The 13,599-nt window shown below is 43.0% G+C and overlaps 1 protein-coding gene across 1 annotated transcript in view; it reads right to left on the reverse strand.

Moving 5' to 3' along the window:
* The window catches only part of NARS1 (asparaginyl-tRNA synthetase 1), a 33,096-nt gene extending 25,007 nt beyond the window's left edge, over positions 1 to 8,089 (reverse strand). The window contains exons 1-3 of the mRNA XM_034442480.3: positions 7,602 to 8,089; positions 3,568 to 3,650; positions 3,348 to 3,413 (exon numbers count right to left, since the gene is read on the reverse strand). Coding sequence (XP_034298371.2) covers positions 3,348 to 3,413; positions 3,568 to 3,650; positions 7,602 to 7,644 — 192 coding nt within the window. The 5' untranslated portion in view covers positions 7,645 to 8,089. The remainder of the gene's footprint in view (positions 1 to 3,347; positions 3,414 to 3,567; positions 3,651 to 7,601) is intronic.
* Between the last annotated feature and the right edge of the window lie 5,510 nt (positions 8,090 to 13,599).

The raw sequence follows: 13,599 nt of genomic DNA on the forward strand, positions 1-13,599 counted from the left end.
GAAATACTGGCTTGTATAGTCACTAATGAACAGAGAAGTGTCAGAGGTAGGTAGTCTTCATCATCAAGACAACCATCATGACAGCCAAATTCCTGACTATGTGCAAACTCCTGAAATAAATGTTAATTAACAACGAGGACTAGACTTGCCCTCCTCGACCATCTCAATTTTCTTTCAGCTGAAACTTGGAAGAGGCCAAACATTTCTGGTTATGGTTTTACAGAACTCAAGCTTAGACAAAATGGATCAGTTGGTCCAGAATGCAGCTGCGCAAGTTATAGTGGGTGCGCCTAGATACACCCATATTACACCAATTCTCCGCGAGCTGCACTGGCTCCCTATTGGTCTCCGGGTGCAATTCAAGGTGTTGGTCATTACCTTTAAAGCCCTACATGGCTCAGGGCCAGGCTATCTTTGAGACCGCCTTCTACCACATAGCTCCCAGCGACCGGTAAGATCCCACAGAGTCGGTTTCCTCCAGGTCCCGTCAGCTAAACAATGTCGGCTGGCAGGCCCGCAGGGGAGGGCCTTCTCTGTGGCTGCCCCGGCTCTCTGGAACCAGTTACCTCCTGAGGTCCGGACCGCCCCCAACCTATTGGCCTTCCACAAAGTGGTGAAGACCTGACTCTTCCAGCAGGCCTGGGGCCGTTGATCTCGTTATAATGATCTTGCGAGACCCGGCCACGAATTGGAGTGCATGTGTTTTAACGTTTTTAACGTTTTTAATGTTTTAATGTTTTTCTTTTTAACATTTTTTATGGGATTGTTCGCATTGTTTTATTCTCTGTTGTAAGCCGCCCAGGGTCCCTTGGGAGTTGGGTGGCATAGAAATGCGACAAAACAAACAAACAAACAAACAAACAAACAAACAAACAAATCAGGATTGCATTCCAGGAATGCATTCCTCATTTGCATAGAATTAGAAGACACAGTGCAACTTTTTAGGTCCAAAGTTTGGTTATCGGTGACATCCAATTATTTACAAGCGTACCAAGGATCTCAACCCACATACCCTTAAAAATGAAATGCTAATGAGTTGCATGCTTAATAGAATAGGGGGAAGGAAACTTTGGGAAGAGATCAGAAAGTGAAGAGTACAAGAGAGAGAAGAAAAAAAAAATTCCCTCTGCCTATCCCAAGAAAACAATAATAGCCACATACCACACTTCAACATGATGTAGTAAGACTCAGTTTTAATAATTAAAACAGTTTCTCCCCCCACCCCCAGTTCATTTAAGATCCTGATTACAAAACCATCTAAGCTGAGACCACAATTATATGGACCACAGCAGCCCAGGCTCCCCTATCCTCCACTGTCTACTGGAGTTAGCTCAAATTCATCTTCATTGCGTCAATGACACTATCTAACTATCTCATCCTTTGCTGTCTACTTTTCCTTTTGACTTCAGTCTTTCTCAACAACAGGGTCTTTTCCAATGAGTCCTCTCTTCTCCTTTGGTGATCAAAGTATTTGAGCGTCAGCTTCAGTACAGCTAGTCCTCAATTTATAACAATTTGCTTAGTGACAGTTCAAAATTACCACAGCACTGAAAAAAGTAACTTATGACCATTTTTCATGCCTATGACCATCGCAGCATCCCCATGGTCATGTGATTTAGAATAGAATAGAAGAGTTGGAAGGCACCTTGGAGGTCTTCTAGTCCAACCCCCTGCCCAGGCAGGAAACCCTACACCATTTCAGACAAATGGTTATCCAACATCTTCTTAAAAACTTCCAGTGTTGGAGCATTCACAACTTCTGGAGGCAAGTTGTTCCACTGATTAATTGTTCTAACTGTCAGGAAATTTCTCCCTAATTCTAAGTTGCTTCTCTCCTTGATTAGTTTCCACCCATTGCTTCTTGTCCTACCCTCAGGTGCTTTGGAGAATAGTTTGACTCCCTCTTCTTTGTGGCAGCCCCTGAGAGATTGGAACACTGCTGTCATGTCTCCCCTAGTCCTTCTTTCCATTAAACTAGACCTACCCAGTTCCTGCAACTATTCGTCATATGTTTTAGCCTCCAGTCGGTTAATCATCTTTGTTGCTCTTCTCTGCACTCTTTCTAGAGTCTCAACATCTTTTTTACATCGTGGCGACCAAAACTGAATGCAATATTCCAAGTGTGGCCTTATCAAGGCATTACAGAGTGGTATTAACACTTTACGTGATCTTGATTCTTTCCCTCTGTTTATGTAGCCCAGAACTGTGTTGGCTTTTTTGGCAGCTGCTGCACACTGCTGGCTCATATCTAAATGGTTGTCCATTTAGATATGAGGGACTCCAAGATCCCTCTCATAGTTACTACTATTGAGCAAGGTACCACATATACGGTACCTGTGCATTTTGTTTTTCTTCCCTAAATGTAGAACCTTGCTTTTTTCACTGTTGAATTTCATTTTGTTAGATAGCGCCCAATGTTCAAGTCTGTCAAGATCCTTCTGTATTTTGAGCCTATTTTCTGGAGTGTTGGCTACTCCTGCCAGCTCGGTGTCATCTGCAAATTTGATGAGTTCCCCATCTTCATTGCGTCAATGACACTATCTATCTCATCCTTTGCTGTCTACTTTTCCTTTTGACTTCAGTCTTTCTCAACAACAGGGTCTTTTCCAATGAGTCCTCTCTTCTCCTTTGGTGACCAAAGTATTCAAGCTTCAGTACAGCTAGTCCTCAACTTACAACAGCTCACTTAGTGACCATTCGAAGTTTCCACGGCACTGAAAAAAGTAACTTATGACCATTTTTCATGCCTATGACCATCGCAGCATCCCCATGGTCATGTGATTTACATTCGGATGCTTGGCAACTGGCTCATATTTATGACGGTTGCAGTGGTCCCAGGGTCATGTGATCCCCTCTGTGACTTTCTGACAAGCAAAGTCAAAGGGGAAGCCAGGTTCACTTAACAACCGTATTACTAATTTAACCACTGTAGTGATTCACTTAACAACGGTGGCAAGAAAAGTTGTAAAATGGGGCAAAACTCATTTAACAAATTTCTCACTTAGCAATTTTGGGCTCAATTGTGGTCGTACATTGCGGACTACCTACATTTGTCCTTCCAAAGAACAGTCAGGGTTGATTTCCTTTAGGATTGACTGATTTGATTTTGAAGTCCAAGGGACTCTCGGAGTGATGTCACTGCTTTTTACTACACTATCTAGATTTGCCGTAGCTTTTCTCCCAAGGAGCAAGTATTTGTTTTTTTTTTAATTCCATGGTTGCAGTGAGACCACAATTACTTCTGGTGAATTTTGGAAACTAGTGATATATTTATGCTTGCTCATTTCTGAACTGCTCACCAGTATTTTTTGGTGCATCTGGAAATGATAATGAGTTGATTAACTAACCTGGTTTTCTTTCTGTGAGTCCACATAGATAGTAGGAAATGGTTCCTTTCCAGTAGACATCAAAGCCTTTGAAATAATAAAAAAAAGACAATTAATGAATGAGTAATTTTTGATGTATTTAATTTTAGTAACTTTTAAAAAATCCTAAATTCTGGATTATCAAGATGAATAATCGGTACCTAAAAAACTACCTACATGCTTCAGAAATACCCAAAGTTACCTGCAAAGCTGTTTTGAAAGGTTTCTCCTGTGTCCCATCACCAGTGCTGTCACAGCCTTCTCGATCAGATACGTAAACCTCTCCTGAGGATACAAACAAAATTATTCTTGGGGCTAAGCACAAAGTACACACGCATACATACCTAGACAACATGCATTGCTGAGCCCCTGTAGGAAAATGATGACCAGCACTTAACAAACTCCATTTGATCTTCCAGATTTCAGGTGTGCCAAAGCAACAGACAATCTACTAAACCTCTCTGGATCAAGGAATTCAATTTTATCATCTATAGTATCAGCAGGCCTTTTCAATGGGTAACTGTAGGATCCATCAGTGTTAGAGGTAGGTGGATGCTCTGGCTTAAATAGCCTATCTGACACCAATGGATTTAAAGCTTTGACACCTTCACAGAATGAAAGAATCAATGAAGGCCATTCAGGTCCAAAATCTCCTAAGTGTGGGAATCCACTTTAAGACATTTGCTGGGAGAGCTGTCCACTATTCAAAACCTTCCCACCAAGCGGGGTTTACAAACTCACTGGGTAGCTTATTCCAATGTCAAATTGCTCATCCTGTTTTTTCTAACTGCAACCGGAATCTAATTTCCTGCAATTTAAGACAGTTTTCTTTGCTCTTTGGGGAGAATGACAGAAGACCTTCTTCTATGAGATCAAGATCTCTTGATCTTCTTCCATGTACAGTCCTTTCAAGTGCTTGGAAAATAATATCATATCCCCCTCTTAAAGCTGAACGTCAGTTTCCTCCATCCTCTGATTACAAAACTGAGTTCCCAGTGAACATTCTAGATCCGTGATGGCGAACCTATGGCACATGTGCCACAGGGGGCATGCAGAGCCCTCTCTGCGGGCACGCAAGCCGTCGCCCCAGCTCAGCGTGCATGCCTCCCGCCGGCCAGCTGATTTTTGGATCTCTACCGCACATGCGCGGGGCACATGTGGGAGACACGCGAGCAGGGGTGAAATGCTCCTAGTTCGGACCAGATCGCCCAATCCGGTAGCGATGAAGGTGGGTGGTTCAGAGAACCGGTAGCAAAAATCCCTGCCCCCCCCCCACCGCAATACCCAGCTGAGCCGCACAATCATCAGAGGCTTTTTTTTTTTACTTTTAAAAGCATTTTTTCTACAACCTCTTGGCCGAAAAAATGCTTTTAAAAGTTAAAAAAAAAAAAAAGCCTCTGATGATCGCGCAGCTCAGCTGGGATCGTCAGAGCCTTTTGAAAGCATTTTTTTTACAACCTTTTCGCCAAAGAGGTTGTAGAAAAAATGTTTTTAAAAGTAAAAAAAAAAAAAAAATGGCCATGCCCACCCAGTCACATTACTCCCCCACCCACCAAGCCATGCCCACAGAACCGGTAGTAACAAATTTTAGATTTCACCATTGCACGCGAGTATGCGCGTGGGGCCAGGAGTGGCGGGGGTCGCGTGTGCATATGTGGGTGGGTGGGGCACAGGCAGTGGGGATCACATGTGCAGTGCATTATGGATTATAAGTGCAGGGAGGCCTACTAGGCCCAAAATGAGGCGTTGGGGGGCCTCTGGCACGGCCCCCCAGCAGCCTGTTTTTGCTCCCAGGAGGCTGCAGGGAGGCCTACTAGGCCCAAAACAGGGTGCGGAGAGAACGCGGGGGGGGGGTGTTGCATGCCCAAGGGGCTGGGGCCCACAGGGGGTAGCATGCGCATTGCATTATGGGTGCGGGTTCACGCTTGCGCTTTCAGCACGTGACAACACAAAGGTTAGCCATCACTGTCCTAGATGGAAGAGCAGCCAGAGGAGAATGTCGTGGACATTTTATGTATTCTCCACACAGGAGGGGCAAATAAAGCCAATAGGCTACAGGTGTTCAGCAGAGTCCTTAATATTCCTTTCCCCCCAGAATCCATGTAGTAGATTACTGATTCCAAGGAAGGCAGGTGCAGAAGAATTTCTAAGCAAATCCACTCATTAGAAATAAATTCCCTGTATCTACGAAGTTTGTTATTAAAATGTGGCTGTTGTACTTCATCTCTCATGCTTTCCCTTTAGGGCTTTATTAAATGTAATTTAAAAAAAAAAAATTTATAAGGAAGCAAAAATTCTCATGCTTGTTTGAGATCGCTTCAGTTGGCAACTCCAGGCTGATCTTGTCCTAGTTCAGCTAAACACTAGCAGGTATGATTAATGGAAGCAAACCATGAACTTTCAAAGCTTTAGGCTATAGACTGAGATTCAAAAAACACAACTGCAGAAGGCAACAGAATAGGAAAAATGTAAGGCACTTGTCTAGCATTGGGAAAATATGGCTTGAAGTAGATCATGTGAAGGAGCTCTGGGTGTCACAGTGATGCAGCTGCTAAGAAAGCAGATATGGTCTTGGGGTGCCTTAACAGGAGTGAAAAATCCAGATTATTGAAGTAATTCTTCCACTCTACTCTGCCCTGGTCAACCCCTATTTGGAGAACTATGTCTAGTTTGGGGTACCATCATTCAAAAAGGACAGTGACAAACTGAAGCAAAATCTGAGAAGGATTACCAAGACGATTGCAGTAAGATTTCAAACCTATGAGTAGTAACTTTTCTTCAAGCCCTTTGAAGAATAGTCAAAGGATCTGAGTGTATAATATTTGATCTAGAGACCTGGCCCATAGAATTGCCAAGAGGTGGTCAGGACTGAATGTCTATAAGCGATTCTCAGTCATCCAAGTCATGGTTGTCTCAAAGGTGCTTTTTCAGAAGGCAACTGGATTTTCTTGTTTTTTTTCTTTGAAGACGTTTTGCTTCTCATCCAAGAAGCTTCTTCAGCTCTGACAGCGGACTGCAAGGAATATAAATCCTTCCATCCAGTCAGAGCTGACGAAACTTCTTGGATGAGAAGCAAAATGTCTTCAAAGAAAAAAACAAGAAAGTCCAGTTGCCTCCTGAAAAAAGCACTTTTGGGACAGGACTGAATGGGTAACATCATCATCATCATCATCACATGTGGCCTACAGAAGAGATAACTGAAGAGAGAGATATGAGAGTTGTCTTCAAATGTCACATAAAAGGGGGAGAAGAGGGAGGGCTAATAATGTAGGGAAGGCAGCCAGGAGAAACTTTCTAACATTGATTGCATCAGCCAAATGTCCTTCTCTGAAAGTCTTCAGGCAGAGGCTGGTGGTATCAGCCAGAAATGTTGTAGTGGATCTGCACCCAGAGGACTAAATGACTTCTAAAATCCTTCCATTTTGTCTACCAAAGCAAGGACACATCATAAACACCAGGAACCAGGTAATAATGAAAATTATTGTTAAAGCCCCAGCCTCTCTCAGCCAGGATGGGTTTTTCCAGATCCAGTTTCGTTTCCCACAATCAAGAAAGTCTTTTTCTTTCCTTTGGGAAGAAAATGGGTTCGATCAGTCCATGATAGGGAATCTATAAAATTCCACCAAAAAAAGAATACAAAGAAACACCACGAATAAATAAATGAATGAAAGAATGAATGAATGAATGAATGAATGAATGGCCTGTTTTGCGCAGCTTCCCGAATTGGGGACCCAGAAGCGAAAAGACTCAGACGCGCCCCCACCTCACATTTCTCCTCGAATCGTCCTTTGCAATGCCCCGTTTTTCTCCCATCAAGAGGGAATCCTTGCAAAAAAAAAGGGGGGGAAGGAAACAAGAGGGCGGACCCAGGTGGCAACCACGGAGGCCTCCCGCTCCTTCCTCTCGCGTTTATCCCCGGCGAAAACGCGTGGAAGAGAAGCGGCCGTGGGGGGCGCGATCGTGGCTGGGGTGTCCTTTTCCAACACGCCACGTGAGGCTGCGGCAGCTTTTTGCAAGCTGCTGCTTCGGAGGCCCGGGTTGGCTGGGAACGCTGGGACTTGTATTCCCAAAGGGTCCGGAGATGGGAAGGTTGCACCGGGCCAGGTTTTCCTTTCGCTTCCCGGTTCTCCAGCCTTGCATTTTGCTCCGGCCTCGGTTCCCGGTGTCCTAAAGCATCGGGGCTGGAGGCCAGGCCTCTTCCTCCCCTCACCTTCGGCCGCCTCCTTGCAAACTCACCCAGGCTCAGCCTGTCCGTTTTCTCCAGGATGATCTCCGACATGGTGGCTTTGGGAAAGGGTCCCCCGGAAGGCTGGGCGCGGCTGACCCGGCAGCTCGTTCCTCGCTCAGCTCTGCGGTTCTGACGTGGAGTTGCAAGCCGATTGCATCAGGCCAGCCCTGCCGCAAAGCGAGCCCGCCTCTTCCAGCCACCGGCGCTCATTGGGAAAGGAAGCGTCGTCAGAAGGGAGGCTGGGCCGAGATTGCGCCTTTTTGCGGCCCGGTTTGCAGGTTGCTCCGGGGGAGACGGTGCGTGGGTGGGTGGTGAACAACTATAGGGATAAAGTCTGGAGAGATTCTCAGTCAACGACCCTCTAAAAGGATGCAAATGACCTGCTGTCTGCAAGGAATATAAATCCTTCCATTCCCCACTATCCTGTCAGAGTTGAAGAAGCTCCTTGGATGAGAAGCAAAATTGCTTATTGCTGTGAGCCGCCCTGAGTCCTTGTGGAGAAAGGGCGGCATATAAGTCCGATAAATAAAATAAAATAAAATAAAATAAAATAAAATAAAATAAAATAAAATAATAAAATAATAAAATAAAATAAAATAAAATAAAATAAAATAAAATAATAAAATAATAAAATAAAATAAAATAAAATAAATAATAAAATAAAATAAAATAAAATAAAAAAATAAAACATCTTCAAAGAAAAAACAAGGAAGTCCAGTTGCCTCCTGAAAAAGCACCTTTGGGACAACCATGACCTGGATGACTGAGAATCTCTAGACTTTCAGCTATACAATTTGGGATGAAAATCCTTGGAATGGTGTGGGAGTAGGAATGGATTTTCAGAGGAAAAATTGGAGACTACAGGAACCAGGAGCACTACTTGGGTGATCCTGAGGACACAGATAAACTTCCAAGTACTTCAACCATCCTGTAAAAGGATGCAGATAACCAGCTGTCTGCAAGAAATATAAATCCTTCCATTCCCCGCCATCCTGTCAGTGCTGAAGAAGCTTCTTGGATGAGAAGCAGAATATCTTCAAAGAAAAAACAAGGAAGTCCAGTTGTCTCCTGAAAAAAGCACCTTTGGGACAACCATGACCTGGATGACTCAGAATCTCCATAGACGTTTAACTACACAATTTGGGATGAACACCCTTGGAATGGTGTGGCAGTAAGAATGGATTTCCAGAGGAAAAAATTGGAGACTACAGGAACCAGGAGCACTACTCAGGTGATCCTGAGGACACAGATAAACCTCAAGTGCTTCAACAACCCTCTAAAACAGGGGTGTCAAACTCAAGGCCGGTGGGTCGCATCTGGCCCGCGGGATGCTTAGATCTAGCCCGTGTGCTCGCCCTGGAAACAGTGAAGGACCGGCCCACAGTGCCTCTGCCAGCGAAAACAGAGCTCAGGATGGCCGCGTGTGGCCCTCCTGGGCTCTGTTTTCAGCCACGACAGCCTCCTGCATCCCTCTGCCAGCGAAAATGGAGCCCAGGGAGGCCGAGTGCAGCCCTCCTGAGCTCCATTTTTGCTGGCAGAGGGATGCAGGAAGCTGTCGTGGCTGAAAGGCCAGTCCTTCACTGTTTCCAGGAGCTTTGATGAGAAATGTTGAGCTGGCCATGGCCCCCCTGGCTCCCCAAGGTCAAACACAACTCTGATGCGGCCCTCAATGAAATAGAGTTTGACACCTCTGCTCCAAAATGATGCAAATGACCAGCTGTCTGCAAGAAATATAAATCCATCCATTCCCCACTTTCCTGTCAGAGCTGAAGAAGCTTCTTGGGTGAGAAGTGAAACATCTTCAAAAAAAAAAAAAAGTCCAGTTGCCTCCTGAAAAAGCACCTTTGGGACAGCAATAGCGATAGCACCTAGACTTGTATACTGTTTCATAGTGCTTTATAGCCCTAAGAGGTTTACAGAGTCAACATATTGCCCCCAAGCAATCTGGGTCCCATTTTATCCACCTTTGAAGGATGGGAGGCTGAGTCAACCTTGAGCCGATCAGGATTGAACTGTTGGCAGTGGGCAGAGTTGGTCTGAAATACTGCATTATAACCTCTGAGCCACCAGGGCTTTTAAGAGATTAAACCAAGCGGCTTGCCTCGGGTGAAAAACTGAAAGGATCTGGACAGGCTTGGGTGGTATTTCTGAGATGCAGAACCCTCCCGTGGTTGTGAGAATCAGTGCAGCCCAAACTGGGAACCATCAGAAGAGCCCTATTGGGTCTTCTATATGTATCATACAGCGGAGACCTGGATGCATAAGAGACACGCACAAACCAGGATTCGAGGGCTGCATCCCTGTCCCGTTTTGCATCCCAGATAATTGTGCAAACCAGAATCCAGGGGATAATAAACAACCATCCCGACTAGTAGTTACATTCTCCACGGAACCTGTCCCGTTTGCTTTTTAAAGTGGCCAGATTGCTAACATATTTCATAGTTTTAAGTGTGCCCACAGTGTGGAAATGGGAGGGGGGGTTAAGCTCCTCCCTTGGATATTTGCCATCAATTTGTTGAAATGGTCACAAGATTTGATAAAGCCAACAAGTTACATCCATGGATTTTTAAAAAATTGGCATGTTTTAATTTTACCATTGTGGGAAGAAATATCCATCTGGTTCAGTTCCAAGTTGGGAGAAAGACACTGGAAACATGGAGGCTGATTGGAAAGATCGTTTATTGATGAAGCAGAACCACATGGGTCCTGGGCAGCTAACAAAATGGAGTTGAGAGTGGCAGGGATGTTATACCTTCTCTTGGGCTTTGCACTTGAGCTTCCTGTTCCTGAGCAAGAACATGTATTCTATTGGCTGTTGTCAGATTCCCATTGGGGCATGTAGGGGTTATGTAGGGGTCATAGCTGGCTCTATAGGCAAAGTACAAATCCTAGGTGTTTGTCTGAGCTCCCAGGTTTGGTTGAAGTTTGGACTGCTCTGAGATGATGCAATGACTGAAATATCCTTAGGAAATTATGCAATGTAGTGAGCTCTGTGTCTTCTGCTAAATGGTAGTGGGTTAATCCTATTATGTGCTAAAGGATCATGTCCTGTTCTTCTTAATCCCATCATCCTGGATCTGAAGGTCCTATGTTTTGTAGATAGGCTGGTCCAGTCTTTCTTAATGGGCACAAAATATATTCTTGGGGGGGGGGGCTATTAAGAGTGAATCTGCTTCATGCCTCTGAAAAAACATGTATCTCCATTCCTCGTTCAATGAAATATAATATTCTGCTTTTTTAATATTCATCAAAATATTTCATTCTTCTAGGAGGGGGAGCCTCCCATATCATAATGTCTATTACAAGAGTGATTTTTCTCTTGTATAAAGAATAAAATCCCACTATTCCTCCTAAAATGGTTTGCTACTTTGTCAAGCAGTGGATTTAAAAAGAAAGCTAAGCTACTTCAAGACACAAGACAGAGGAGAAACAGCACTCCCAGATTGGGAGCTCTACTATCAAGCGGCGGTGTTATCATGGGTAAAGGACTGGATGGAATTAAAAAACAGCAGGATATTAACAATTGAAGGCCACGAACTGCAAATGGGATGGCATTCCTTTTTATGGGATGAAAGATATAAAACACATACCTATTTTAAAAGACACACAATTAGGAATACACTACTACTAATTTGGCTAAAAATTAAAAAACAACATTATACAAAAATTCCGAATTGGCATCACCATCAGAAGCGGTAAGGCACCCAAATTTAACAGAACCCAAAAATATAATTAGATATAAAGACTTAATTGATTATTAAGGGAAGCTGAAAACCAAACAACAATTGGAACTAGAGTTAAATAGAGAAATTGATTAGTGGATTTTCACACAGATCCAATCCAAACACAAGGAACACATAAAAACATATGAAATCCACAGAGAGAAACAAGAACTAGATAAAATTATATTAGACTCACAAGATAAATTAATTAGTAAAATCTATAATTTTCTATTGTGATATAAGATGGAGGAGGAAACAGTAAATGATACAATGATTAAATGGATGCAAAATTTTAAATATACAATAGATTTGGAGAAGTGGGAGGAATTATGGCAAATGAATACAAAATTAACACTAGCGGTGGCATACAACGAGAACCAGTTGAAGATGTTTTATAGGTGGCATATGTCGCCCACAAGATTGGCAAAAATTCATTCAAAGAATAGTTCATTATGCTGGAAATGCAAAAAATCGCAGGGTACCTTTTATCATCTATGGTGGACGTGCCCGGCAGCAAAGAAGTTTTGGTCTAACATCAAGAAATGGTTGGAACAAATAACAAAATTACAAATAGAGATGAAACCAGAAACTTTCCTGCTAGGAATCTTCACAAAAACATAACCTAAAGATATAAAATATCTGATAATACATATTCTAACGGCAACTCGAATAACATACACAAAGAACTGGAAACAAGAAAAAATCCCAACGGAAGAAGAGTTAACAGATAAAATCGCACAGTGTGCTGAAATGGATAGACTAACAAAAGAGATTAAGGAAAAAGAAGAGACAGAGTACTATAGAATATGAGACAAATGGTACCTATGGTATAACACCGCTAATAAAGATATATAGGTGCAAGAAAAATAGAATAAAGATGTAAATAGATATATTAATAATTTCCTATGGGCAAGTAAATATGAACAGGAGTTTTAAAACAAAAGTATAATTCAAATATAAAGATTGTTAAGAAATCCTAAGGGGAGGGGGAAAAGAAGAGGAGGGGGGAGAAAAGGGAATGGGAAAAACTACTAGGCTAAACATAAGGGGGAAATCACAACTGTATTAATTGAAGAACCACTACGAAATATTGCTTTAAGAAGAAAATTTACTTATACGTTGTATGTTTTGTAAATGTTTTTTATATGTGTTTTATATGTGTTTTAATAAAGTTTATAAATTAAAAAAAATAAAAAGAAAGCTCTGTGGAACATATCTTATTTTACTTTCATTCCACTGAGATATTTACATATTCTCGTGTTTTATAGCAACAATTAATTTGGCTACTAATAGGAGAAATGCTAAAATTTACTTTGTTCTATCAAATATGTGTGATACACCTAACTGGAGAAAATTTAGTCTTCAGTTTTCTAAACACCTCTCGTGTTTTTTTTTAAAGCTTTCTTAAAAGCTATGCTCCTTCCAGAGGACAGGAATTCCAAAGGTTTTTTAAACCTAAAATATACAATGAATGGTTGCAGGAACTGGATACGTCTAGTCCAGGGGTGTCAAATTCGATTTCATTGAGGGCCACATCAGGGTTGTGTTTGACCTTGGGGGACTGGGATGGGCAGGGCCAGGATGGGCGTGGTCAGCATGACATCACTTCTCGGGCAGCACTTGTGGCAGCCCGAGTGCTCTGCTAGCAAAAATGGGGTCCCAAGCTCCGTTTTCAGCTGCGATGGTCCCCCACAATCCTCTGCCAGCAAAAACGGAGCTCGGGAGGGCCACATGAGGCCTTCGTGAGCTCTGTTTTCACTGGCAGATGCACCACAGGCCAGTCCTTCGCTGTTTCCAGGGCGGCCCTGCAGGCCAGATCTAAGCGCCCAGCAGACCAGATCCGGCTCCTGGGCCTTGAGTTTGACACCCCTGATCTAGTCTAACGAAGAGAAGGACTAGGGGTGACATGATAATAGTCTTCCAATATTTGAGGGGCTGTCACAGAAAAGAGGAGGTCAGCCTTTTCTCCAAAGCACCTGAGGGACAAGACAAGTAAGGGATGGAAATTATCAAAGAGAGATTTAACCTAGAATTATTTCCCTGATAGTGAGAACAATTAATCAGTGCAATGGCTTGCCTCCAGAAATTGTGGGTACTCCGCTATGAAAGTTTTTTTTTAAAAGATTGGACAGCCATTTGTGTGGAATGAGAATTTTCTTGATTGCTGGGTCAACTGGAAGAGAATTTTCTTCCTCTTCCAGTTGAACCAAGAGAACAAGGGATATGAATGATTCTTCTTTTACTGCCCCCAATTTTATAAGAATCAGCAAATGTTACATGTGTG

This window comes from Pantherophis guttatus, chromosome 2 (assembly GCF_059756535.1).
Source record: "Pantherophis guttatus breed Tessera chromosome 2, ASM5975653v1, whole genome shotgun sequence".
In the NCBI taxonomy this organism is placed as follows: Eukaryota; Metazoa; Chordata; class Lepidosauria; order Squamata; family Colubridae; genus Pantherophis; species Pantherophis guttatus.